Source organism: Portunus trituberculatus, chromosome 46, assembly GCF_017591435.1.
Source record: "Portunus trituberculatus isolate SZX2019 chromosome 46, ASM1759143v1, whole genome shotgun sequence".
Taxonomy (NCBI): Eukaryota; Metazoa; Arthropoda; class Malacostraca; order Decapoda; family Portunidae; genus Portunus; species Portunus trituberculatus.
Window position 1 is genome coordinate 3,357,114 of NC_059300.1, and position 25,842 is coordinate 3,382,955.

The following is a 25,842-nucleotide window of genomic DNA, read 5'->3' on the forward strand; positions in this document are numbered from 1 at the left end:
GTGAATAGGCGACTCCTTTGTTATTTCCATGTACCGAGAGAGAGAGAGAGAGAGAGAGAGAGAGAGAGAGAGAGAGAGAGAGAGAGAGAGAGAGAGAGAGAAGAAAATCAAGGTTCCTACTGTTTGAACTTAACCTTTCTCTGTCTCTCTTCTTCCTTCCTTCCTTCACATCCTCTCTCCGGTCTACATCCTTTCTCTCTCTCTCTCTCTCTGGTCTGGTGGAAGAGTCGAAGAGGGATGGAGGAAAGAAGGAAGAGAGGAGGAAAGAAGATACGTATGTATGTATGTATGTCTGTAGATAGGTAGGAGGGAAGGAAGGAGGGTGAGTAGGTGGTAGGTAGGTAGGTAAGAAAAAAAGAAAAAGAAAAAGAAAAGGAAAAAAAGAAAGAAAGAAAGAAAGAAAGAAGAAGGAAGGAAGGAATGAATGAAATGAATGAATGAATGCATGAAGAAAGGAAGGAAAGAAGAAAGAAGGAAAACAAAAAAAGGTAGAGAGGAATGAAGGAGAAACTTGGAGGATAGGAGAAAACAAATCTAGAATGAAAAAATAAAGAAAGGTTGCAGAAAAGGAAAAAAAAAATGATGAAAGGAATAGACAAAATAATCTAGAAGAAAACAGAATGAAGGAAATTTAAACAAGAAATAATAAAACCGTGCTAATGGATTTACTAATTAATATTCTTAAAAGTGAAAGATGAGAAAACCAGGGGCCAGGAGAGGGAGGGAGGGAGGGAGGGAGTATAGATAGCAGGTACGAGAGAGTAAGGGGAAGGGAAGGATGGGGAAGGTAAGGTAAGGTAAGGTAAGGTAAGGGAAGTGAAGGGAAGGGAAGAGGAAGGCAGGGAAAATGAGGAAAGGAAGGACACATCTACTACTAAAGATGATGAAGAATGAAAGAGAGAGAGAAGGAAAGGGAAATGAAGGAAAGGTACAGAAGAGAAGGGAGGGAAAGAACAAATGTATTACAAAGAGTATGGAATTATGTAGAGAGGAGGAAAAGAAGAGACGAGAATGCATGAACTACAAAAGATTAGGGAAAGGTGAGAGAAAGAAAGAAAGAAAGAAAGAGGGAGAAGAAAAAAAAGAGGGAAGATAGGGCACACGTATTACTAAGAGCAGATAAGAGAGAGAGAGAGAGAGAGAGAGAGAGAGAGAGAGAGAGAGAGAGAGAGAGAGAGAGAGAGAGAGAGAGAGAGAGAGAGAGAGAGAGAGAGAGAGAGAGAGAGACAGAAAAGCAGCTAGATGGGAAAAAACGGGATAAAAGAGACGAGAAGGCAAGGTGTGATGGAGCTAATTATGGATTAACACCTTACACCTGTGATCCAATTATTCACCTACACATCTACTTCACCTTAATGAGATAGAGCTAGAAAAAATGAAAACAGCAGCAGCGCCTCTTCTCATCTTCGCCAGACTTGTAATGCTTTGTAGTCGAAGTAGTAGTAGTAGTAGTAGTAGTAGTAGTAGTAGTAGTAGTAGTAGTAGTAGTAGTAGTAGTAGTAGTACCAAAATAAAGCCAGTAATGCCGATGAGGACGACTTCTATAGCTACTACTAATACTTTAACAAGCGACCACTATTTTATACAATAACCACCACCACCACCACCATCACCACCAACAACAGTAACAACATCAATACCTGGAAGACATACAGAGAACACACACACCCCACCCCCACACACACAGTACCTCAACCTCCACCACCACCTCTCAACAATAACAAAACACAGCAAACACGCCCCGCAGAGTTAATAAAACGTGGGTAACATTCTCCGTAGACTTAAACTGTGAAGGGAGAGAAAGAAATCTGTGACAGCTGGGAAGAGTTCATAGTAGTACGTAGTAGTAGTAGTAGTAGTAGTAGTGGTGGTGGTGGTGGTGGTGGTGGTGGTGGTGGTGGTGGTGGTGGTGGTGAGTGGAGTGGAGGGCCTATTAGTCTCTCCCCACATGGCCTGCAGGAGTAAACAGAAGCTGAGCGTTGCCTATCAGTGCTGCGGAATGTTTTTCTCTCTTTTTTTTGTGAACTTTTTGGGTAGTCTGCCTCATGGATGGCCCGGTGGTGGTGGTGGTGGTGGTGGTGGGCGGAGGCCAAGTTTGTGGTGCCTTTGTTACGTAAACCTGACAGTACTCGATCAATACAGAAATAGCAGCATACATACATTCGTACATACATGAATACATACGTGATACATCAATGCATATATAATACCTAAGTGAGGAAGACATGTAAGAAAGTAATGCACAGAAGTGGAGAATACGCAACATAAACACAATATTAAATAATAACGCACAGCAAGGAGGGGAGAAATGAAGTTATAAATTATGCAACACTGAAGAACGAAAAAACAACAACATGAACATGAACATACACACACATAATACAACGAGGTTCAATGGAAAACTGGAAATAAGTGAATAAAGCCAGTAATATCACAACAAACATCAAGAAACAAGCCCCCCCCCTAAAAATACATATACGTAAAACAAACAAAAAGCACAAGACAAAAATACAGACAAGTATTAGCACATAAGACTCACGAGATACTACGAAACAAAATAAACAACACAGGAGAGAACAAATAACACCACACAGGTAGATAAATAAACCGTGGAGAAACGAAATCAACACGAGCACACATGATAAACGGAAAAGACAATAATGAAAGTGTAAATCTGCAGAAGAGGAACCTTTCAAATCCAATGCAAGTTTAATATCTCTCTTCACATCACCTCCTCATTTTGGTAGTAAATTCCTCTCGGTGCTGGAGGAAAAGGAGAGGGTAATAGGAGAGGAGAGGAGAGAGAGGAGAGAGAGAGAGAAGAGAGGAGAGAGGGCAAGAAAATATAAGTGGGAGATTCGAAGAGGAGAGGAGAGAGACAAAAGAAGGGAGAGAGGAAGAGAATGAGAAGAGAAGAGAAGAGAGATAAAATGTGAGGAGAGATGAGAAGGGATAGAAAAAGAGAGGAGAGGTTAGTGGCGAAGGGATGAATGTGCGATGAGATGATATAAGGTGATGAAAGAAGAAATGCGGCGAAGAGAGAGAGAAAAAAAAAAAGAATTGCGATGGGATGAAAGGAGAAAAGCTGAGAAAAATGATGTAAATAGGAAGAAACGAGAATGAAAAAGATGAAAGATAAGAAAAAAAGAGAAGAAAAACACAAGCAAGAAAAAAGAAACATGAAATAGGACGAAAAAGGAGATGAGAGAAAAAGTAAAAAAAGAAAAGAGAAAAAAGTGAAGAATCAACGAGAGAGGAAGGAAGAAGAGATAGGAGAAAGGGAAATGGAGAATACATAAAAGGAGAGAGAGAATTACACAAGAGAGGGACGAAGAGGAAGAACGGAAGGGCCAGAGGAAGAAGAGAGGGTGGAGGAGGAGGAGGAGGAGGAGGAGGAGGAGGAGGAGGAGGAGGAGGAGGAGGAGGAGGAGAGAAGGGTCGAACCAATGCTACTGGATCACACACACGAATAAAACTTTTGAGGGAAATAGGGAGTGGTGAGCCTTGGAGGAGGGAATAGTAGTAGTAGTAGTAGTAGTAGTAGTATAGGTAAGAGTGGAAGTGACTGTGGCAACGGAAATAAGTGGAGACGAAGTAGCATTAGTTAGAAACAGAAAAAACAACAACACAGGTACGAATAGAGATGGCAGGTAAAGGGGATGGAAACTCGTATTATCATCCTTACAAGACCTCTCAACATAATAATACCCGTTCTCATAAATTAAGTCAGATTGTTTTTTTTTTTTTTATCCTCAGGGGAAAATATTAAGGGAGGAATCTTGACTGAAAATGACGCTGATGTGAAAAATGGAAGTAGTGGTAACGGTGGACTGATTGAAAGGTGGAATGTTCTTGGTGGTGGTGGATAAGTAGTAGTAGTAGTAGTAGTAGTAGTGGTGATGGTGGTGGTGGTGGTGGTGGTGGTGGTGGTGGTGGTGTCGGTGGTGGTGTTGGTGGAGTATTCAGCTTGGTGGTGGATCGCCAGATGGATGAAAGAGAAGCAGAATCATCATACAATACAAACACAACACAACCGAATACATGGGAATAATGGAAGAGAGAGAGAGAGAGAGAGAGAGAGAGAGAGAGAGAGAGAGAGAGAGAGAGAGAGAGAGAGAGAGAGAGAGAGAGAGAGAGAGAGAGAGAGAGAGAGAGAGAGAGAGAGAGAGAGAGAGAGAGAGAGAGAGAGATATAAAACCCACCACAATATATTAAGAGGATTACAAGAGACAGTGATGGGGAAGCCAGTGTACGTGTGTGTGTGTGTGTGTGTGTGTGTGTGTGTGTGTGTGTGTGTGTGTGTGTGTGTGTGTGAGAGAGAGAGAGAGAGAGAGAGAGAGAGAGAGAGAGAGAGAGAGAGAGAGAGAGAGAGAGAGAGAGAGAGAGAGAGAGAGAGAGAGAGAGAATAATATAGTATCGGAGGAAGATGGATTCGTAGCAACTCCTCTTCTTCTTCTTCTTCTTCTTCTTCTTCTTCCTCTTCTTCTTCTTCCTCCTCTTCCTCCTCCTCCTCCTCCTCTTATGTACTTTATGAAAACAAACTACAAGAAATATGTAAAAATAGGATGAGATAAATGTAACACGTAAAGGAATGTGTGTGTGTGTGTGTGTGTGTGTGTGTGTGTGTGTGTGTGTGTGTGTGTGTGTGTGTGTGTGTGTGTGTGTGTGTGTGTGTGTGTGTGTGTATGATCCTTCTTCCTTGTTGAGTCGGATGCCATGTACTCGCCTATTTGTTCCCGGGCGAGTGAAAACACCAGTTTTGGAGAATTGTTCATATAGAAGTGTGCCGCTGCAGTGAGGCCGAGCAACGCACGGGTGTCGCTCTTACTGAATGGAGTTGAGAGTGTAAATAACGCGACAGGAGTGCACGCCAGAAGGCACAACAGAATGCAAACAGAAGGCGCAAATAAAACATAACACCAGAAGGGCAACTGTTTTGTCGGGCGTCTCTATGGTGCATCATGACATCTGTTGGGAACTGATCTAAGGGTGGGATTGAGGGAAAGGTCTTTGTTGGGGACTGAATACGGGACTGAATACTGATGGGGCACTCTACGGAAACACAATATTGATTGATAGATAGATATATAGATAGATGGATAGATAGACATATTGACAGACGGGTAGATAGATAGAGAGATGGATAGAAAGCTATTTAATAACCATAGGGTACCATTTACAAATGAACAGAAATTTGTAAATAATTAATAACGTAATAAAAAAATATTTCTAGTACCTAAGACGTACGTATGATAATCCACAAAAGTCACGTAATCCCAATATATTACGCTTTCTAAAATGACTTACTGATTATATCTATTGAGAATAATGACGTTAACAATTAAAAACTTATCACAAACACTATAACGGGTTTGGTTGCCACGACTGTTCTTGCACTACGCTTGCACTACAAAGCAAATATTCTCTCTTCCTCAGAGTGAGCAGACGCAGCGGCAGCGCTACCTTCCCGCCACCGCTGAAGAGAGGCACGTGGGTCCTCTTCTGTTATTATGACCAAGGGCACGTGGGACCTCCTACTTACTACGAGGATGCTGACACTCATCAAGTAGAAGACAACGAGATAAAACAACAGGCATATCTCTCCAAAGAAAGAGGTTACAGAGCATTCCCGCCCACCCGCCTGGCCACGGAGCCTCGCCACACACAACACGCCAACACGTCTACGACCGTCCGTCAGCCAGCAAACATTTGTGCCTCCTTTGATAACTCGATCCCCGCCACGAGTTGCACCAGCACGCGGGGAAAGCTGAAGCGCGACACGACACCAAACAACATTCCTTCCCTCCCGTGATTTCATGAGGTGGTGTCGTTGTGCATAACGAAGAGTAGTTTTTTATTAAAGTAAGACGAGACAACAGTGGAGTGAGGACGGAAAGTTTGTGAGCTTAACTTTTAAACACACGAGAAACACATCTGTGGAAGACGTCCTGGAAAAGTCCCAACTTGGAAAAATAAAATAAAAGAAAAAGCAACAAGGGTTTGGTTTCGCGTGAGTGTTGCGTGTGTTTGTTTGTTTGTGTGTGTGTGAGTGTAGCGCGTCTTGCAGTGGTGAGAGTGGGCTCGAGGTGTGCGGTGACGGAAGGAGTCATCCCGACGTGTGCAGCAGCGACGCCAGAGAAAGAGCGAGAGAAAGAGTGAGGCAGCATGACACACCACGCCACCACAGTGCTCCTGCTGGTGACCTTCCTCCTCGCCATTCATGAGGTGAGAAATCCTAGTCTCCCATGCACAAAGAGACTGATAGATAGATAGAAACTAGAGATAAGTAGATTGATAGTACCATACGAATACATCGACAAAATTCACTGATTATACATTTCAATGTACAAAATGACAACAAAAATACGAGAAAACACACACACAAACAAACACACTCTCTCTCTCTCTCTCTCTCTCAAACGACCCTAACCTCTCCTGGCCACATTTACCCTCCTCTCGCTCACTTTTCACCTTGTCACGCCTCCTTTAAATACTCAGTTCTGTCTACAGGAGCTGAAATATCATCACCGCACTTTTCTTATCCATCAAGCTTTGTTCATTACTACAAGCCAGAGAGGGTTACGGATAAGAGAAATCTTTACACACACACACACACACACACACACACACACACACACACACACACACACACACACACACACACACATCCCTCGTCTTCAGAGAGAAAAGTAAAAAGGGATGAAAAAGAAATAATGAACTCGAGTAGAGAGGGAGGAAACGATAGCACAGAAGCACGGAAGAGGAAGAAAGGAATGAATGAATGAAGGAAGAAGGAAAGGGCTAGAGAATTGAGGAAAACGTTGTATTAAATGATGAAAACTCGGTGGATATCAATAAATGGCGTCTTGATTGGAAAAGGAAGCATAAATGAAAATAGAAAAGATGAAAATTAATATCACCTTACCAAATACTAAATGGAAAAAAAAAGGAAGCGAAAAAACTCGAACTATAATGCTTAACAATTGAAAAGTAAAGAATCATAAGAAAAATATCATAAGGCAAGCTACAAAAAGCCATCAATCCTTCACGTGACAGTTCTTATATAAAAACATGCCTACACCTATTTCCATCCATCTCTATATAAACATGCGTACCGTATTCCATTTTGCACTTCCTGAATATAAAGTGCCTATCTTTTCCACTACTCACTATTAAACATGCTTACCTATTTCCATCTGCAATCCTTATATAAGACACGATTATCTATTTCCACTGGCAGTCTCTATATAAAACATGAATATCCATTTCCATTTGCATTTCCTATAATAAATAGTTTTAAATACACCTGCTTTTTTCGCATTTTCCTATATAAACCATTCCTTTTATGTAAGAAGATAAATCTGGTCGAACAAAAAAATGATTATACAAAAAAAAGCCCACTTAAATGCCAGTCCCGAGCAGGTCCAAGAGAGTTAGCCAAATGAATGGGATACATGTTTTGCAACCTAGCTGTACATGGAAAAAAAAAAAAAAAAAATGGCCCCCTTTTCTCAATTTACCTATATTAAACATGCATGACTATTTTCCACTTCTTCCTCATCCATAATGTTGTCAAAGCCTCAAACGCAGCGAAGCAACAACAAGCAAATCAACAAACGCGAGCCTGTTGTGCAGTATACAGACTACATTTTCCGCCCACTGACGAGCGCCTTCATGTATGGTAATTTCCAGCTTCAGCCAGCAGCAGACGGCCTGAGAAGACTCGCGGCTGCTACTGGTGGTAGTGGTGGTGGTGGTGGTGGTGGCGGTTGGTGGTGGTTGTGGTTGTTGTTGTTGTTGTTGGTAGTGGTGGTAGTAGTAGTAGTAGTAGTAGTAGTAGTAGTAGTAGTAGTAGTAGTAGTAGTAGTAGTAGTAGTGATTCATAGGACAATAACACGAGGAAGATACAAACGACACATACATACGTACATACATACATACATACATACATAATAAAACATAAACACCAGTAATTCTAGAGGTAAAATACGTAACTACAAAAAGGAAGACGAGAAAAACTGACACACACACACACACACACACACACACACACACACACACACACACACACACACACACACACACACACACACACACACACACACACACACACACACACACACACACAAGCCAGAGGACCGGGGTTCGATTCCCCGGCCGGGTGGAGATATTTGGGTGTGTCTCCTTTCACGTGTAGCCCCTGTTCACCTAGCAGTGAGTAGGTACGGGATGTAAATCGAGGAGTTGTGACCTTGTTGTCCCGGTGTGTGGTGTGTGCCTGGTATCGGAAATAATGAGCTCTGAGCTCGTTCCGTAGGGTAACGTCTGGCTGTCTCGTCAGAGACTGCAGCAGATCAAACAGTGAATTACACACACACACACACACACACACACACACACACACACACACACACACACACACACACACACACCGCGTAGTGTAGTGGTTAGCACGCTCGACTCACAATCGAGAGGCCCGGGTTCGAGTCCCGGTAAGCGGCGAGGCAAATGGGCAAGCCTCTTAATGTGTGGCCCCTGTTCACCTAGCAGTAAATAGGTGCGGGATGTAACTCGAGGGTTTGTGGCCTCGCATTCCCGGTGTGTGGAGTGTGTTGTGGTCTCAGTCCTACTCGAAAATCGGTCTATGAGCTCTGAGCTCGCTGGGAAAGACTGGCTGGGTGACCAGCAGACGACCATGGTGAATTACACACACACACACACACACACACACACACACACACACACACACACACACACACACACACACACACACCTGTTTACTCCCTGCCAGAGCATCCCACCATTCCGCCTCTCTACACCACCACCACTCCCAAAAGGCCCCAGGGACAGACTCCTCACGCAGTTCAATTAATAACTAGTTAGCGATTAATTCAAGGGTGGAGTTGGAGCGAGATGATACACCCTGAGGTAATGGGGCGAGGCAACCCGGAGGAAGGGGTTGGGGGAAGAGGGAGAGTGGAAATAACGAAGCAGGAAAAAAAATAAAAGAAGTGGATGAAACGGAAGAGAGTTTGAGGAAGGATCGGATGAAAGAAGTGGGGAATGAAAGGTAAAGGAAAAGGAGAAAAGAAGGAAGGAAAGAGGAGGAACGGAGAGGTAAGGAAGACACAAGAGAAGTTCGAATGACTGAATGAAAGGAGCTGGGAATGAAGGGTGGAAGAATACAAAGAGTAAGAAAGGTGGAGAGAACGAGAAAAAAAGGGGGGTGGGGTAAAGAAGGAAGTGAAAAGGATGAAAAGGGAAGCTGAAGGATGTAAGAAGGCTCAAGAAATCCCTTAAACTACCGCCTTATTGCACTATCTTCCTGCCTATCTAACGTTTTTTAATCTATGCCCAACAGGAGTACTTTTAAAAATTTATTCATCACTTTACAATATTCTATCTGATCGCCAGTATTGTTTCTGTCAAGACCGCTCTACTGATCTTCTAACTTTCCTACTGAGTCTTGGTCGTCGTCTTTTAGGAATTTTGTTGAAACTTCTGCTATTGCCTTAGACATATCAAAATGTCTTGATTTCCACACTACCTCCTACGGCTTCTATCCTTCTCTCTGCAACTTCATCTTGACTCTCCTTTCTGACTATTCTATTGCTATTGTGGTAGACGGTCACTGTTCTTCCAGTTCTGTCCAGTAAACGATTCTCTTTTTATTATTCGTCAATGAGCTTTTATATCAAACTTCTTGTACTATCCAGTGGTACGCTGCACACTACGCTGCACACTCTGTACATGGGCTTTATCTGTCCATGTATGGGGTATGCTTTAAATGTATAGAGGGTTCCACTCATATAGAACTTTTAGTCAGGGTGGATTTTTTTTCGTTTTATCAACTCGTCTCATCTAACTGATTGTCTTCAGCCTCTCTCCAATCGCCGTAGTGTTGCAACCCTTGGTATCATCTACTGCTATCTTCATGTCAACTGCTCTTCCGATCTTGCAAACTACATGCCGCCTCTCTTTCTGCGGCCTCGTAGCACAAGACTTTCTTCTTTCCCTCGCTCCTATTCTATCCACCTCTTTAATGCAAGAATTAACCAGTACTCCCAGTCTTTCATACCTTCCTCTGGTAGACTCTGGAACTCCCTGCCTGCTTCCGTATTCCCACCTTCCTATGACTTGAACTCCTTCAACAGCGAGATTCCATGAGACTTATCCTGTAATCTCTGACTAATGCTTTTTTGTTTCTGTTCGGAGACCTGCACCTTAATGAACCATTTTTCCCAATTGCATTTCTGTTGTCCTTGGTTGATGGCCCTCCTACATACGAGGGAAAAAGTGGAGAATGAGAAGCAGGGGAATACAGGAAAGAAGAGGGGTCGTCTATAAGGGAAGAATAGAGGAATAAAAAAACAGAAGAGGAAGTTTATTAGGATTGGAAGTGGGAATGATGGATGGAAAAATACAAGAAAAAGGAAGGAAGGTGGAGAGAGGGAAGACTGGCAAGGAGAGAAGAAAAGAACGATAAGAGAAACTGAGGTGTTGAAAAATTAACAAATAAAGTCGACATAGGAGGAAGGACTATGTACATAAAAAAGAAGGGAACGAGGAAGGAAGGAAGGGAGAAAAAAGAAAAGAAAAATAACGAGAGAGAGAGAGAGAGAGAGAGAGAGAGAGAGAGAGAGAGAGAGAGAGAGAGAGAGAGAGAGAGAGAGAGAGAGAGAGAGAGAGAGAGAGAGAGAGAGAGAGAGAGAGAGAGAGAGAGAGAGAGAGAGAGAACCTGGAATATGTGAGGTAAGACCGAGTTACGAGGAAGGGATGAGAAATGTTGAGAGAGGCCTCGTGAAAAGTACTGGAAGAGAGGAAAAAAGGCAGCAGGTAGTGGATGAATGGAGCTGCAGGGAGAGATCAGGAGGAGGAGGAGGAGGAGGAGGAGGAGGAGGAGGAGGAGGAGGAGGAGGAGGAGGAGGAGGAGGAGGAGGAGGAGGAGGAGGAGGAGGAGTGGAGAGGGAAGGAGAGGGAAGGAAAAGGGAATCTATATTAATATGAAAGGAAAGAGTATAGGAATTTATAGGAAAACAGACAGAGAGTAAATAGTAAATGCACGATTTCTGAAAGGTTGAAGAGAGAGAGAGAGAGAGAGAGAGAGAGAGAGAGAGAGAGAGAGAGAGAGAGAGAGAGAGAGAGAGAGAGAGAGAGAGAGAGAGAGAGAGAGAGAGAGAGAGAGAGAGAGAGAGAGAGAGAGAGAGAGAGGAAACAAAGGAGGAGAAGAACGAAAAGGAACAGATAGAGGAAGAGGAATACAAAGGAAAGCCAAACAGCAACAGACCTCTTGGTCCTTCCAGGCCTGTTTGGTAACTACTTCTAACTCCAGAGAAGAGAGACAGGACAGTACAGGAGAATGCTCCTCCTCACCGAGATTTGTTCATACACTTGTTCGTCTACGGCGGGTGACTAGACTGGAGGACGATAGACGAGACCTATGTTATTTTTTGAGATTTATTTTCTATATGAATGAAAGTGACATCTATGTTTGCAATGGCTGAGGTTTGCATCAAGCGAGGACGAAGATTACTTTTAACGTAAAACATTGCACCGCCCCCTGTACGATGAGATCTCTCGCTACTAAATATGCTATATCCATCAAGTGAATACTCGGCAAGCTAATCTCTGTGAGTTCAATTTATTGAAGTTTCTGTGATGCTAATGACAGAAACTTCTACTTCACTGATCTTGTATATTAACTGAGCTAACCCGACCACCACAAATCTAACCTAATTTAACATACTAACGTAACCAAACCTAACTCTCGCATCTCTCACTCTGTGTGGCTGTTCTACTTCCGTTTACTTTATACTGGAATAAAAACTGCAAGTCAAGACTATCTACCATTTTCCTAACTCTTTTTTTTTTTTTTGAAGTTTGCAAACAATGATGGTCATTATACTGGCTGTGCTACTCAAAGAGACGGTGTCAGATTATTTTCAAGATATACTGAGATGAAATACTGATTACTGTCTGCTACAGATTCAAACATCAAAATTGCCTATTAGGCGATTCATAACTCTTTCCTTTCTCTGATCTTCCTTTCGGGTTTCTTTTTCTGTCACATGTCCTTCTTGGATGCCATTCTTGTCCAGTTCCACCAACACTCTTTCATTTTCCCACATCTGCTGATTCACTCTATTCGCCAGTCTTCCTGCGTCATCCTTGGCTTGCTGGCTACTTTCCTGAGACTCCATTTCTGTAATATTTCTTTCGACTTTCTTTTCATCTATCTCATGTTCTTCCTGAGTGCCATTCTTGTTCAATTCCAGCAACATTGTTTCATTTTCTTACATCTGTTTATTTACTCTATTTGCCAGCCCTTCTGCGTTATCCTTGGCTTGCTGGCTACTTTCCTGATACTCCATTTCTGCGTCTTGTTCTCCAGGGACCATGTTTTCTGGCTGATGGAAGCCGTCTCTTTGGTCCTGGGAACTCATCTCTGTCTCTTTGGTCTTGTCCTCAGCTATTGTATCATTAGTGCTCAAGGAGTCCTTCTGTTCCGCTTCTCGCATCAGCTCTACTGCTTGCCATTCTTCCTGAGTTCCTTCATCATCTGCTTTTCCCTGGCCGTGGTCCTCAGTACTCGTGGTGCACTTTTGTTGCAGGTATTTTTCCAGCCTATCATTGGTTAGTGCGGCCACGGACACGGCTTGCTCGAGATACTGATGAATTTCGACCTTCTCTACTTGAGCTTCTTTGTAAGCATTCCTTAGAAGAGAGTTCTTCCTTCATCAAGTCTCTCTCTTTCTCAAGCTCTCTGTACCTTTGCTCAACCTCTAATATCAGTTTTCTTCTCTCTGTCGGCCCGGACTTGAAGAGACACAGCATGCTGAATCATGGTCTCTTTGGTCTGGTACCATTCTTCTCTCATGATCCTGGCAGCGGTGACAACTTGGTGTTCGGTTTCCGCCATCAGGCTCATGTCTTCCATCAATGCATTCCTTTCTTTCTCTACTTCTTCGTAATTTTTCTTGACGAGAGCCAATTCTCCCTTCATCATGTTTCTGTCTGCTTTCAACACCATATTTCTCGTCGGCCTTCATATCGGCCCTTTCTTTCTCTGCAGCCGTTGCTAACAGAAGAGACTCAACATGGTGTTTGTTGGCCTCTTGTGTCTTCCGCCATTCTTGTTTAATGGCCTTCACCGCTTCAAGCATCGATGGTTGAGCTCTGCCGTTTCATTCAACTCTTTCTGCAGGCTTTCTTTCTTGGCCTGCAGCCGGAGGTGGTCCTGCCTCAGATAGTGCAGTTCGCACCGCATGTCACGGTAGCTCTTCTTGAGGCTGCCATGGACAGCCTCAAGGTCACGCTGATCCTTTTCAAGACCAACGTGGTCCTTCAGCAGGGTCTCATGCCCCCGCCGCAGGGCCTCATGTTAGTGACGCAGAGCAGAGTGCTCCCGGTGCAGGAGGAGGAGGAGGAGGAGGAGGAGGAGGAGGAGGAGGAGGAGGAGGAGGAGGAGGAGGAGGAGGAGGAGGAGGAGGAGGAGGAGGAGGAGGAGGAGGACCCGAGAGAGCACCAGGCTTAAGTGGGTTGGTCACTTTACCTTCCCAACGTCCATTATTCAATATTAACACCTGCCCATCGACATCCAGGCGGCGACCACACCCACCTGCACCACACCCACACCCTCCCCCCCCACACACACACACTTAGCCAGACACGCCCCAAAATTATATACACCACCCACATGTCTATACTCCAAATCAAGTTTATGTTACTCTGTTTACTTCCTTTCCTATCAACACCCATGTCCTCTTTCTCCTCTTCCTCTTCCTCTACGTGATATACCTTCCCTCTCATCTCTCCTATCCCTTCCTCATCTCCCGTCTTAGTCATCAAACGCGAGTGGGAAAGTTGAAAGCAGCTTAGGTAGTATGATAAAGCGACAGGAACACGCTCTGCCTTGGTTTTGGGAGGGCAGGAAGAGGTTCAGAAGGGGTAAAGGAAGTGTGAGGGATGGTTTGGGGTGACAGAAATAATGTATGGAGCTGAGGTGCGGTTTGGGAGTGATTTAAAATAGCTGTGAGGTGAGGATGAGGTAGGTGGAAGATGGGGTGGAGATAAGGTGTGGTGGAGGTGAATAAAATGGGTGAGGGACGTAATGTGTGGTGGAGGTGGGGTGAAAATGATGATGAGGGACGTGAGGTGTGGGCAGGGTAGGTAGAGGAAGGACACGAGACAAGAGGAGGGTTCGAGGAGGGGCAGAAGAGGGAAGTGGGTGAGAAAATGAGGAAAGGGGTGCGTGGTGGTGGTGGCGACTGCGTGTGTGACTTGTTGCTTTAAGGTTATGAGGTTAGATTTGTCTAGGGCACACACACACACACACACACACACACACACACACGACAAGAGAGGGCCATATGTTGACAGTGCAGGAATCCAGTTGACAAAGTAAGCCAGCTGACACGAATTTATGCAGGAGAATGATTGACTGACTGACTAATCAATTTACTGATTGACTGACTGATCAAAATTGTGGCGCCATTGAAAAGACGTACCATTTCACTATTTATCTTTCATTCACTTATTCATCCAAGAATATCAGAAGCCCAAAATAAAAATAATAAGTGTTGATGTAAATGAAATAGAGAAGAAAAAAAAAGCCAATATGAGAAAAAGACTGAACAAAATAGAAAAAAGAGGATGGAAGGAAGAATGAGTGGAAAGAAATAGGAAGACAAATGAAAATTATGGGGAAGGAGTGACGAATGAGGAACACAAATGAAGATAAGAAAATAATGAATAAAGGTGGGAAAAGATGGAAGATATAAAGCAGTGAGTACCAGTGGGTAATTCAAAACAGCGAGGATTTATGAAGACTGTCTGCGTTACTTTCTGCTGCGTCTGACCTCTAATAATTGCATAAGGAGAAGTAACGCACAGCTGATCAGACTTAATGGTAGTGTATTGAAGACCGCCTGATGGGTTTGTGCAGCTGTGTTCACCTCTGCACCTGAAACCTTCCTCTTTACTTTTTTGCTCTGTGACGGTTATAGTGATAATGGTGGTGGTGGTGGTGGTAAGAGGAGGAAAAGAAAAGATGACAATGCACATCTACTATTAAATTCCACACAACTCGTATCTGTCTACAAGAAATACACGATTCAAGGAAAGGAACATACAAAGATACATAATATAAAGATAAGAAGCTCAAGATGCGTGCGGTAGTACAAGAAGAAGAAGAAGAAGAAGAAGAAGAAGAAGAAGAAGAAGAAGAAAAAGAAGAAAAGAAAAGAAAAGAAAAAGAAGAAGAAGAAGAAGAAGAAGAAGAAGAAGAAGAAGAAGAAGAAGAAGAAGAAGAAGAAGAAGAAGAAGAAGAAGAAGAAGAAGAAGAAGAAGAAGAAAGAAAAGATAAAAAGAACGAAAAAAACGGATAAAAAAAATACAGCGCAGGTTCAAACACATATGCAGCTATAGCATTACTGCGCACTTAATGGAGAGAGAGAGAGAGAGAGAGAGAGAGAGAGAGAGAGAGAGAGAGAGAGAGAGAGAGGCGGGATGAGGTGGTGGAACTGTGTGACGCGCGGGAGGTATAGTTCTGTGTAATCCTGTGCCATGAGTGACGTGTCCGGCCCACCTAGACGATCCTGTGAGTGAGTGAGTCAGTCAGTGAATGAGTTATAGCTGCGATGATAGGCTGAAGGGTCAGACAGAGGAAGAGAGAATAAAAAAAAAAAAATCTATTCCCGCTTGTAGCCATAAAGAGCGTCAGTGAGAGGTAAGTAGGATAAGTTGACGGTATGCATAAAGGAGGAGGTGAGACTGAAAATGATCTGATCTCACAGACAGCCATACAATGAGTCAGTGAGCGTGACAAGTACAATGATTAGTTGAAGATAATATGATGAAGAGGGGAAGATGAAAGTGATTCAAACCAAATGGAAGGATTATACACGAGGCGTTCTGTGTCGCTTCCCGGTGTGTGACATCCATGGATTAAAACTTTAAAAAAAAAAACTACTGATTAAAGATACCATCAAGAAATGCTTTGTTCTCTCACTAAAAATGTTTGGAAGGGCACAAAGACAAGGTGATTATTAGAGTTGTTACTTTTTTTTTTTTACTTAACGAAGGTGAAGAATCTTTCAAAAACATCCTTGTAAACAGCCCAGCATATCCACTAAAGACTGTTAACCCATTCACTGTTCATCCTTTTCAAAGACATTTTTTTGTACAATATCTCCTTCAAAATATACTTCTTAATCATTCTAATTTTTGTCTCCGCGTCCATCCCAACAATTCATTAGTGATCTCAGTGCAGGAGAAAGACAACCATACCACCACATGAGTTCAAAATAGACAAACCACAGAAATACAAGTTGAGGTCCCCGGATGCGTGAGAATTCTGCAAGGAAAGAGAACAGACGCAGCGATGACGGAGGGAGAGGAGGGGAGGGGAAGGGCCGGAGGTATCCCCCCACTACCCTCTCTCATCCCTTCCCCTCACCACACCACACGCTGCGTTGTTCCGTCTCTGCCACACCACCACACCACCTCTGACCTCATCCATCACCATGAGCATGACATACAGAGGGGAGAGAGGGCGGCCACGGGCGGGGTTGGGTGGGAGGATGGTGAGGTGGGAGATGGGCAGAGCGGAGAGGGTTCATCAAGTTATCCACAGCGCCATTTGCAGTCTCTCTCTCTCTCTCTCTCTCTCTCTCTCTCTCTCTCTCTCTCTCTCTCTCTCTCTCACCTGTCTATTCCGTTCCCTATTTCTATATCAGGTATTTTCATCCCAATCTTTTTTTTGTTTTTTCAATCATTCTCCTCACCCTTCCATTATTTTTCATATTTCCATATCTCTTTTCTTTATTACTCGTCTCCTTTCCCCATCTTTCTTTACTATAGTTTCTTATTCCTTTTCTTCATCACACGTCTTCTTCCCTCTATCAGCTCCCTCCACTCCTCAATCTACACACATACGGGGGTGCGCGCGCACACACACACACACACACTACAACAACCGGAAAGAAGACTGAACCTCTGAGCCTCCTCCATCACTTTACCAAGGAGGCACCAATGATTTCCGAGCCTCGCACGTCACAAGCCATGCTAACCGTAACCAAAATATTTCCATTCACCACCACCACCACCACCACCACCATCGAAGCCGCTGCTGTCGCTGCCACGAGTACCAACAGCCGCCTCAGTGTAACAAATTAGATATCCTAAGAAAACAAGGATGGGATGGGAACTTTGTGGAGGCTGAGGTACAGAATATTTGAGGGTGATGTAAAAAGAAAAGTCAGAAATTTCACTCGTAACTTAGTCTTAGGAGTGTATAAGTATAATATTTGATGCTATTAGATGTAATTTTTTTTTCATTCTAAGTATGGTATTCGATTCTTTAAAGTATAATATTCGATTCTATAATATCAGAGTTATGAATGACATCATTAATTCATCCTTACGTTTAATACTTCAAGATACTAAAATTATAAGTATATCCATAAACCATTGGCACATTTTTCAGGATGTTTCCTAAGCGATTCAGAGCACGTGTCAAGCCACAGGATGCACCTTTCCTATTTTGTCTCTTTACTACAAAATATATTGATTACTTGAGTGTTTAATTTTAGCCATCAATATCATTAATAAGTTCTCCTTAATCATTAATCATCCTTTCATCTGACGTTGATTTTCTGTATACTTCTATACAACTCAGCCACTACAACCGCTAAAAGATAAACACTACTAAAGGCAAAATAAATATACACGGAATACATGAAGGGGATAGACTAAACCAGTATATTATTGACGAAGTGGCTTGACAGGCTGTGGATTTGCAACGGGGGACTCGGGAGGGGCGGGAAGAGGACAAGCCTGCATTATCCCTCACACCGGAAATTGAGGGAAACCGCTTCCAACAACTCGATTGTCATTAAGTGTGCGGTGTGTGGAGAGGTGTGCACTGCGTGGCGGTGACGGGGGCGCTGGCGGGGAGACGAGGCCTGGTCACTGCTGCCAGGGTGCTGAGAGGCATGCCAGATGGTCCAAGGAAAAGAGGTGGTGGGGGAGGGAAGGGTAAACTAAAGGTAAAACTTCATAAATATAGACATGGAAATATGATCGCACAACAGTAGCTTAAGCTTAAGAAGATAAATGCAACTACAACAAACAGACAGATAGACAAAAAGGTACATAGGCAGACAGAAAGGCAGATAGATAGACTGATAAATATACAAGTATACAGAAGTTAGGTAGAGAGACAAAACAGATAAATATAGACAAACAAATAGATGAATAGGTAAACACACGCTAGCGCACACACACACACACACACACACACACACACACACACACACACACACACACACACACACACACACACACACACACACACACTACAAAATAATAACCATAACGAATACTTCAAACACAAAACAAGACAATACGTTCTTCTACTCAGCTTCCCTTAGGCCATGCTTCCTTCTCTTCCTCCCTGCCTGCCTACCCCCTGCCTCCTTGCCTCCCTCCCTCCACAGGCCCTCGACAAGCGGGGTAGTGGGCTGTAAATGACTGCAATTCGGGTCAGCAGTTGCAGGTGTGTCCGCTTGAGGTAGCATCCTGTGGCACTCGAGGGCAAGGGGTACGTGCTAACAGAAGGAGCTGGGGTGCTTAGGGGGTGTCTGTGGGTGTCTGGAGGAAGGTGGTGTGGCTGGGGGAAACATTTGAGTGGATATGGTCAATAGTGCGATAATGGCGGGAGAGGAGTGAGTGTACGAGTGGTTGTGAGGGTAGGATAAGGACGTGCTCTTGGGGTTCACAAGGAGGAGGAGGAGGAGGAGGAGAAGTGTGTGTGTGTGTGTGTGTGTGTGTGTGTGTGTGTGTGTGTGTGTGTGTGTGTGTGTGTGTGTGTGTGTGTGTGTGTGTGTGTGTGTGTGTGTGTGTTGCAATGGCCAGCCAGCCACAGCCAGACAGACAACAAAGTGGTGAGGAGGACAAGGTGCAGGAAACAGCTTATACAGACCCAATTATGTTTCTTTGTTTCCCCTTACACACACACACACACACACACACACACACACACACACACACACACACACACACACACACACGACTCAACAATTCTACCAGACTTTGCCTTCCTTCCTGGTAGCAACACAGCAAAAAGAAAAGCAACAAATAAACTTATAGAGACAGCAGGAATACACACACACACACACACACACACACACACACACACACACACACACACACACACACACACACACACACACACACACACACACACACACACACAGTCAAAGTCAAGGGGAAAGCGACGAAGATCAAACACAACATAAGCGCATTACAAGAACACAACAAGGGTTACTGTGACTCTGCGATACTGCACTTTGGAGATGTCACCCTTACTCAAAGAAAAGAGAACACAACACAGGCACTTTTACTTTCATTGGTATTTCACTTTTCCTCATATCTAGGAATTTGAAGCGCTTTGCTCTCTCACCATGACCATCTCCAAAGACCACAGAGATGATAACCCGAGTTCTCAAAAGTGCTCCTCCTCTTAGTAATGAAGAAATATATTTAACATGTCACTAAAACTGTAAAATCGCCCTTGACTACTAGTGTAACTTGATCTAAAGATGCAGAGATGTGGCATGGAAGTGTTTCGGAATATAGTTCATAGACGTGCTACACAAGAACAGGAGGAGCACAAGAGTAAAGTAACATTATGACAGGACGCTCATTTCCGCCTCCTTGCCCTCTGAGAGTCAGGCTGGGATAAACTCCACATCCCGCGGGAACACAGCATCCGGCGCATCTCATTCTCCTTCCGTTAGTTACCCTGATTCAGCATATAAGGAACGATGTACCAGGAAGTGGGATGCGTTAAGTCTGCATTAACTTGTGTCTCGTTCCCTTGAGTATTCAGACATCGGAGCAGACTAGAACAAACACGCAATAAATGAGGGAAAGGAAGAATTTACAGTCCTATGCGGTCCATCTAGTTTAATCAATAAGGAGGAATGGACTGCTGAATGAGATAAGCGCCGTTTTCTCTTACTTGTATAGCTCGTTCTCCTGGGCATTCTCATACTCAAGAGGATAAACAACAAACACCCAAACACTGAGAGCAAGGAACGAATGCAATCTTAAGTGACGAGTTTAATTAACAAGAATGGAATGCGGTAAGTCTGCAATAAGTCATATATCTCACTCTCCTGGACATTCAGACACTCAAACGAACATTTCTAAACACTCTATAGCTGAGGGAAAGGAGCGAATGTAATCCCATGAAACCTAACTAGTTTTAATAAGTTAGAAAGGAACTACGAGTATTGCTGAGTGAGATGCGAGCCGTCTTCTCTAACTTGCACACCTCGCTCTTCTTTCTAGGTGCTGAGACACTCGAACGGACACTTACGAATATACAGTTACTAAGAGCAAGGAACAAATATAATCCTAAGCGATCTAACATGCACAATTAATAACAAAGGATCTAGGAATTTTGTGCGCATCTAGTTCTTCCTTCTGGATAATGAGACACATTCATTAATTAGGAGGAAGGAAAACATGCAATCCTAAGCGACCTAACTAGTTAACTTCATGAGAAAGGATGTGTTGCTGAATAAGATGAGTCAAATATTCTCTTCTTTGTACTTCTGTCCATTCACATACTCCAGGACACACACACACACACACACACACTATAACTGCGGAAAAACTAACAAATACATTCGTGCGTGACTACTTGGTTTATAGAGAAGAATAGACTGATAAGTGGGATGCGCCCCGTCTTGTCTTAACTTGGGTATTTGGAGATAGTACAAATGAAAACAACAAAAGGTAATTGGCAGAGAGCAACTGCACTCCTATCCGTCAATCCATTTCGTTTCATAAGGAAAGACGAACGGCTGACTGAGATGCGTCCTGTTTGCCGTAACTTTTTTTTGTGTGTAAGAGGGGATAACCGCCCCCCAAAAAAAAAAAAAAAAGACCCATTGATGAAACAAAAAGGGCCACTGATGCTCCTGGGCATTTGAAGACAGTGTATATGGCAATAATGAACAGTAATGAACTGAATCTGTCTTTCTAATTCACCTCATAAGGAAGAACAGTCTGCTGAGTGGTACGTGATCTGTCTGCTCTGACGTACATGGGGATTCAGACACTTTAACACGAACACTCCCTGACTGACAGTGTAAAAAAAAAAAAAACACTTCAATCTTTAGTAACACGTGCAATCCAGTCCGTCTGCTTATATTTCTTTCATACACGTGATGGTAAATATAATTCTCCCTTATTATTATTATTTATTCTTTCTTTATGATGCCTCTCTACATTCCTTCCTTCAACTTTTCACTACATACATGGGATCTCTATCATGCTCTCCATCTGACTACCTCGCTCCAGATCCATTATATAAAGCATCCCTCATGTGCAATTTTCCCTCAGTACCTCATCTCTCTATATTCCTCTATCACACTTCACACTACTCACGTGGCGTCCTTCTTCAAGTTTTCCCCTCCATCTGAGTATCTCCCTCAATTCATTTTACTATAATTTATCTTTCTAGATTCTTCTTCCTCTCCCTCTCACACTTCACACACCCACACACACACACACACACACACATGGCTTCCCTCTCGGAATTATCCCTTCCATCTGACTGTCACGTCCTTTTTAGATTATCTCATCCCTCACCTTCCTCTCGGCGCCCTAACCACATCACAGTGCCTCATTCACTCTCACTACAGAGCATATATCTCTTGCCGTCACTATTACCTCTGCCCCACCTTGTTCTACTCTTCCATTACATCTGACTTACACTTTGCAGTTTTCATATACATGACACACATTTTCTGCTCCACTTCACTGTACTCTTCCCTTTGTTGCCCCTCATATACACTATGCATACATCTTCCGCCCTCACTGTTATATCTGCTCCTCTTTGTTTTACTCTTCCCTTGTGCCTTACTTTATCCTTTGCTATCTTTCATATATATTTCCTAGACAAGTATTGAGTTACTGGCGGTATTAACGATGTGTAATGCTTCCCAACAATGCTCCTCTCATCAAAGGACTCCATGGCTTGCTTCCCCTGCTCCTGCTGCTCTTAACGTTACTAATCTCTCCCTGTATCTTTCAGTACCTGCCGAGAATAGGTTTCTGGTCCTCTAATTCTTTCATGGTTTAGCTCAGTATCAATCAAACGAAAGGGTGGAGTGGTTTTGAGATGTGACTGAAATGCTCGTAGGTTATCAGTGTCATTTTGCTTTTTCTTATTGAACAGGAGTACCTTCAATCGGCGTTTTACCTTTCCTTCATTTATAACCACTGAAAATATCGTTCACTTTTTGCGACTCCTGTAAACGTCATCCTGTGATCAGTGTAATTTAAATCACTTTGCTTCAGTTCTCGTTGCACAGGCGTACTTTACCACCATCATGATTTCGCTCTTCCTTCGTTTATAGCAACTTAAAGTATTATCACGCACTTTCTACGACTCCTGTAAACCTGTATTTTGTGCGATCAAAGTATTACGAACTATTTATTGGCACCTTGTCTTCGTGCTTCCTACATTTTGTTTTTCTTTGTTATCCAACCCACAGTACTTACAGATGCGAAACCAATAGGACAGGATACATATCACATCCATATAGTACTTCCCTTGGCATTAGTTTATCTTCATATATACATATTTAGCGTTAAGAGGGGCGTTACTAACACTGCATTACCCGACTAGGGATTTTAAATGTTTCAAGGTCTATGAATATTACAAACACATTCTATATATATTTCTTCAAATGCAACTGTACGTTAACTTACTCTTCAGGTTCTCCTCATCATTGCCTCGACAAATTATGTTTCCTACTGTCTGGTTAATGTTTTAAAACGTTTGTTATTTTCTCTGGAAGGGAAAGCTACAAATGTAACTTTCAGTTATAATCAAATTCACTATAAACTAGTAAACCATTTGCAAAAAATGAAGGTTTCAATGATTTCAAATATTTGATTATGAAACAACTGATTGAATTTCATTTGTACAGTATTTTGGCGCCACAACGAATCACACGCAGTTGAATTTCTCCTTTCTACGGCTGACCACTACTCACTCACACATTTTATCTTTTTCTTTTTAGTTTTAAATTTCCCTTGTCTATCAGGGCAAGGACCGTGGCACTACTACTGCATAACATAAATACTAACTCTACGAACTAACCTGGCACTGCTCTTCCGCCACCAGTAGATTCGTACTCACCTGCCGGGAAAAACATGTCACATTAGCATCACATAAAATACCTCATAGAGTAAATTGTATATCTAAATTAGTCAACCTCACCAACTACCCATCTATCCATCCACCAACACACACACACACACACACACACACACACACACACACACACACACACACACACACACCGCGTAGTGTAGTGGTTAGCACACTCGACTCACATTCGAGGGGGTCCGGGTTCGAATCCCGGAGGAGGCGAGGCAAATAGGCAAGCCTCTTAATGTGTGGTCCCTGTTCACCTAGCAGTAAATAGGTACGGGATGTAACTCGAGGGGTTGTGGCCTCGCTTTCCCGGTGTGTGGAGTGTGTTGTTGTGGTCTCAGTCCTACCCGAAGATCGGTCTATGAGCTCTGAGCTCGCTCCGTAATGGGGAAGACTGGCTGGGTGATTAGCAGGCGACCGGGGTGAATTATACACACACACACACACACACACACACACTTAACTCCCATATTAAAAAAATCCCTTGCTCTCTCACCACGACAATTTTCGAAGGCCACAGAGACAGCTACACAGGTTTTCAAGACAGCTTCTCATTTAAATTTACTTAATAAGCTTGCCAATTCATCACCAGAACCATAAAAATAACCTTGAAAACACGACATCTTCATCTAAATCTGGGGTTCTCAATCTGGTGTTCACGAACCCCTAGGGGTTCACAAGATTTCCACGGGTATTTAGATGGCTGATTTAATCATACATCCTTTGCATCAGGAAGTGCCGATATCCAGGCTACACTTCCGCCTATCAACTGAACTGAACTGAATACCATGTTGAGGCTATGGCAAGACAGCTTAGGAACACGGTGATGAAAACACTACAGCACCCTCGGACTATTTCTGTTTCGGCCGCTACTTTTCTATTTTTCTCATAAAGAAAATCTAACAAACATTGCTCTACTCATTCCTTGTGAAGAATTAACCTGTGCAGATGCAAGGTGAAATGTGTGTTAAGGTTCCGTGCTGTATTCAAGTCTCTAGAAATGAAAGATCTTGGTACACCAGACAATTATGTTTTGCTTTATATTATGATGTTAGTCGTATAAACTCAAGTAACTATAAAGAAATACCATGGTAGAATAAGAACAGAAAAATACTGGAAGGAGTAAAAGCATGGTAAATCAATAGATACATCGTAATACAGTGTTTAGAGACGACTACTGTGTACCGCGAGACGATGCTGACCCACTCCTGAATTAAACAAACCTGCGAACACTGAAAATGTGACAGTTTGGGTCCTCTCCTATTGACATTTATCAAAGTATTACAATTTATTCACAATAGTAATATATTATACTCAGACGGAACACGGGCCTGATGTGTTTGAGATGTGGCATTTTGTTATAGCACATTTCGCACTATAGCTTCAGGTAGATATACAATAACGTTATCTATCGATTTTCAGTCTTCAAGTAGGGGAAAATTACAAATATTTCTTTTATAGTCCTTCTTGGTTCTCAAAAAGGTGCACAAACTTAGAAAAGGATGAAGAACACTAAACTATACCCTGAGAAAAAAAAAAAATACAGTAAAAGAGATAAGATAAAAATGACCAACATCTCTATTATTACGGAGGTTAACAATAATACCAAGACAGATTAAGTAATTCAGAGATAACGAAACGAACGACGATCACGAGAGCTTCCACAATAACAGTGTGTATGATAAGATGTGATTCCACATTCCTCGATAGCACTCCGAGTTTCCAAGATAACAATGCCATTTCAGTTTCCTCGATAGCGATGCGAATTTCCGAAATAACAATGCCATTTCACGATAAAGATGCCATTCCAGTTTCCACGATAATAATGCGAGTTTCCACGATCAAGATGCAATTCCAGTTTTCACAGTAACGATGTGGGTTTCCACAAGTCGATGCGGTTCCAGTTCTCACGATGCGATTTCATGACACAATATTTAAGTCCACTTGCCTACACAAGTACTGGGACGAACCCTTTCACCCCGTAAGGGTCCATCCCAGACCCTTGGGTGCGAGTAAAGTGACGCTGCCACCTTCCTGCGCTGCCTACACCGGTACTGGGACGAACCCTTTCATCCCGTTAGGATCCACCCCACACCCTTAGGTGCGAGGAGAGTGGCGCTGCCACCTCACTGCGACGCAATTGAAGTTCACTTGCCTACACAGGTACTGAGATGAACCCTTTCACCCCGTAAAGGTTCACCCCAGACCCTTGAGTGAGGTGAGGCAGCTTTGCTCCGGAGTATTTGGAGTACTTTGCATGTTGCTGCCGTGAATGTGTACGTGTTTGTAGATAACTGGATAGAAACAGTAGACCAATGGTAGTTGTGTAACTATTGGTAAACTTTTGAAAATTAGTTAAGCTTCTGGATAGAGTGGATGAGTGCACACAGGTTTGTTTGTCTGCCACCTGTAGACATAATTTTTTCTATTTCATGCTCTTAGATAAAAAAAAAAAAAAAAAAAAAAAATAGTTTCCTTTATTTCCCTGATCACAATGACGTGTAAATATCAATGTATCAAATATAAGGAAACACTAAGAGAGGACCCAAACTCCCGTTGAAGTTACCAGATTCAACAGATATCGTAATATTTCACAGAAAAGA

At 42.9% G+C, this 25,842-nt stretch overlaps 2 protein-coding genes across 5 annotated transcripts in view; one reads left to right on the forward strand and one right to left on the reverse strand.

Moving 5' to 3' along the window:
- Positions 1-25,842, reverse strand: part of LOC123519830 (procollagen-lysine,2-oxoglutarate 5-dioxygenase 1-like) — a 210,444-nt gene that overhangs the window by 45,417 nt on the left and 139,185 nt on the right. The window lies entirely within an intron of this gene.
- LOC123519833 (immunoglobulin domain-containing protein oig-4-like) overlaps positions 1-25,842 on the forward strand; it is a 70,991-nt gene that overhangs the window by 13,461 nt on the left and 31,688 nt on the right. For all 3 annotated transcript variants that reach the window (XM_045281360.1, XM_045281361.1, XM_045281362.1), the window contains exon 2: positions 5,437-6,225. In XM_045281360.1, coding sequence (XP_045137295.1) covers positions 6,166-6,225 — 60 coding nt within the window. In that variant the 5' untranslated portion in view covers positions 5,437-6,165. The remainder of the gene's footprint in view (positions 1-5,436; positions 6,226-25,842) is intronic.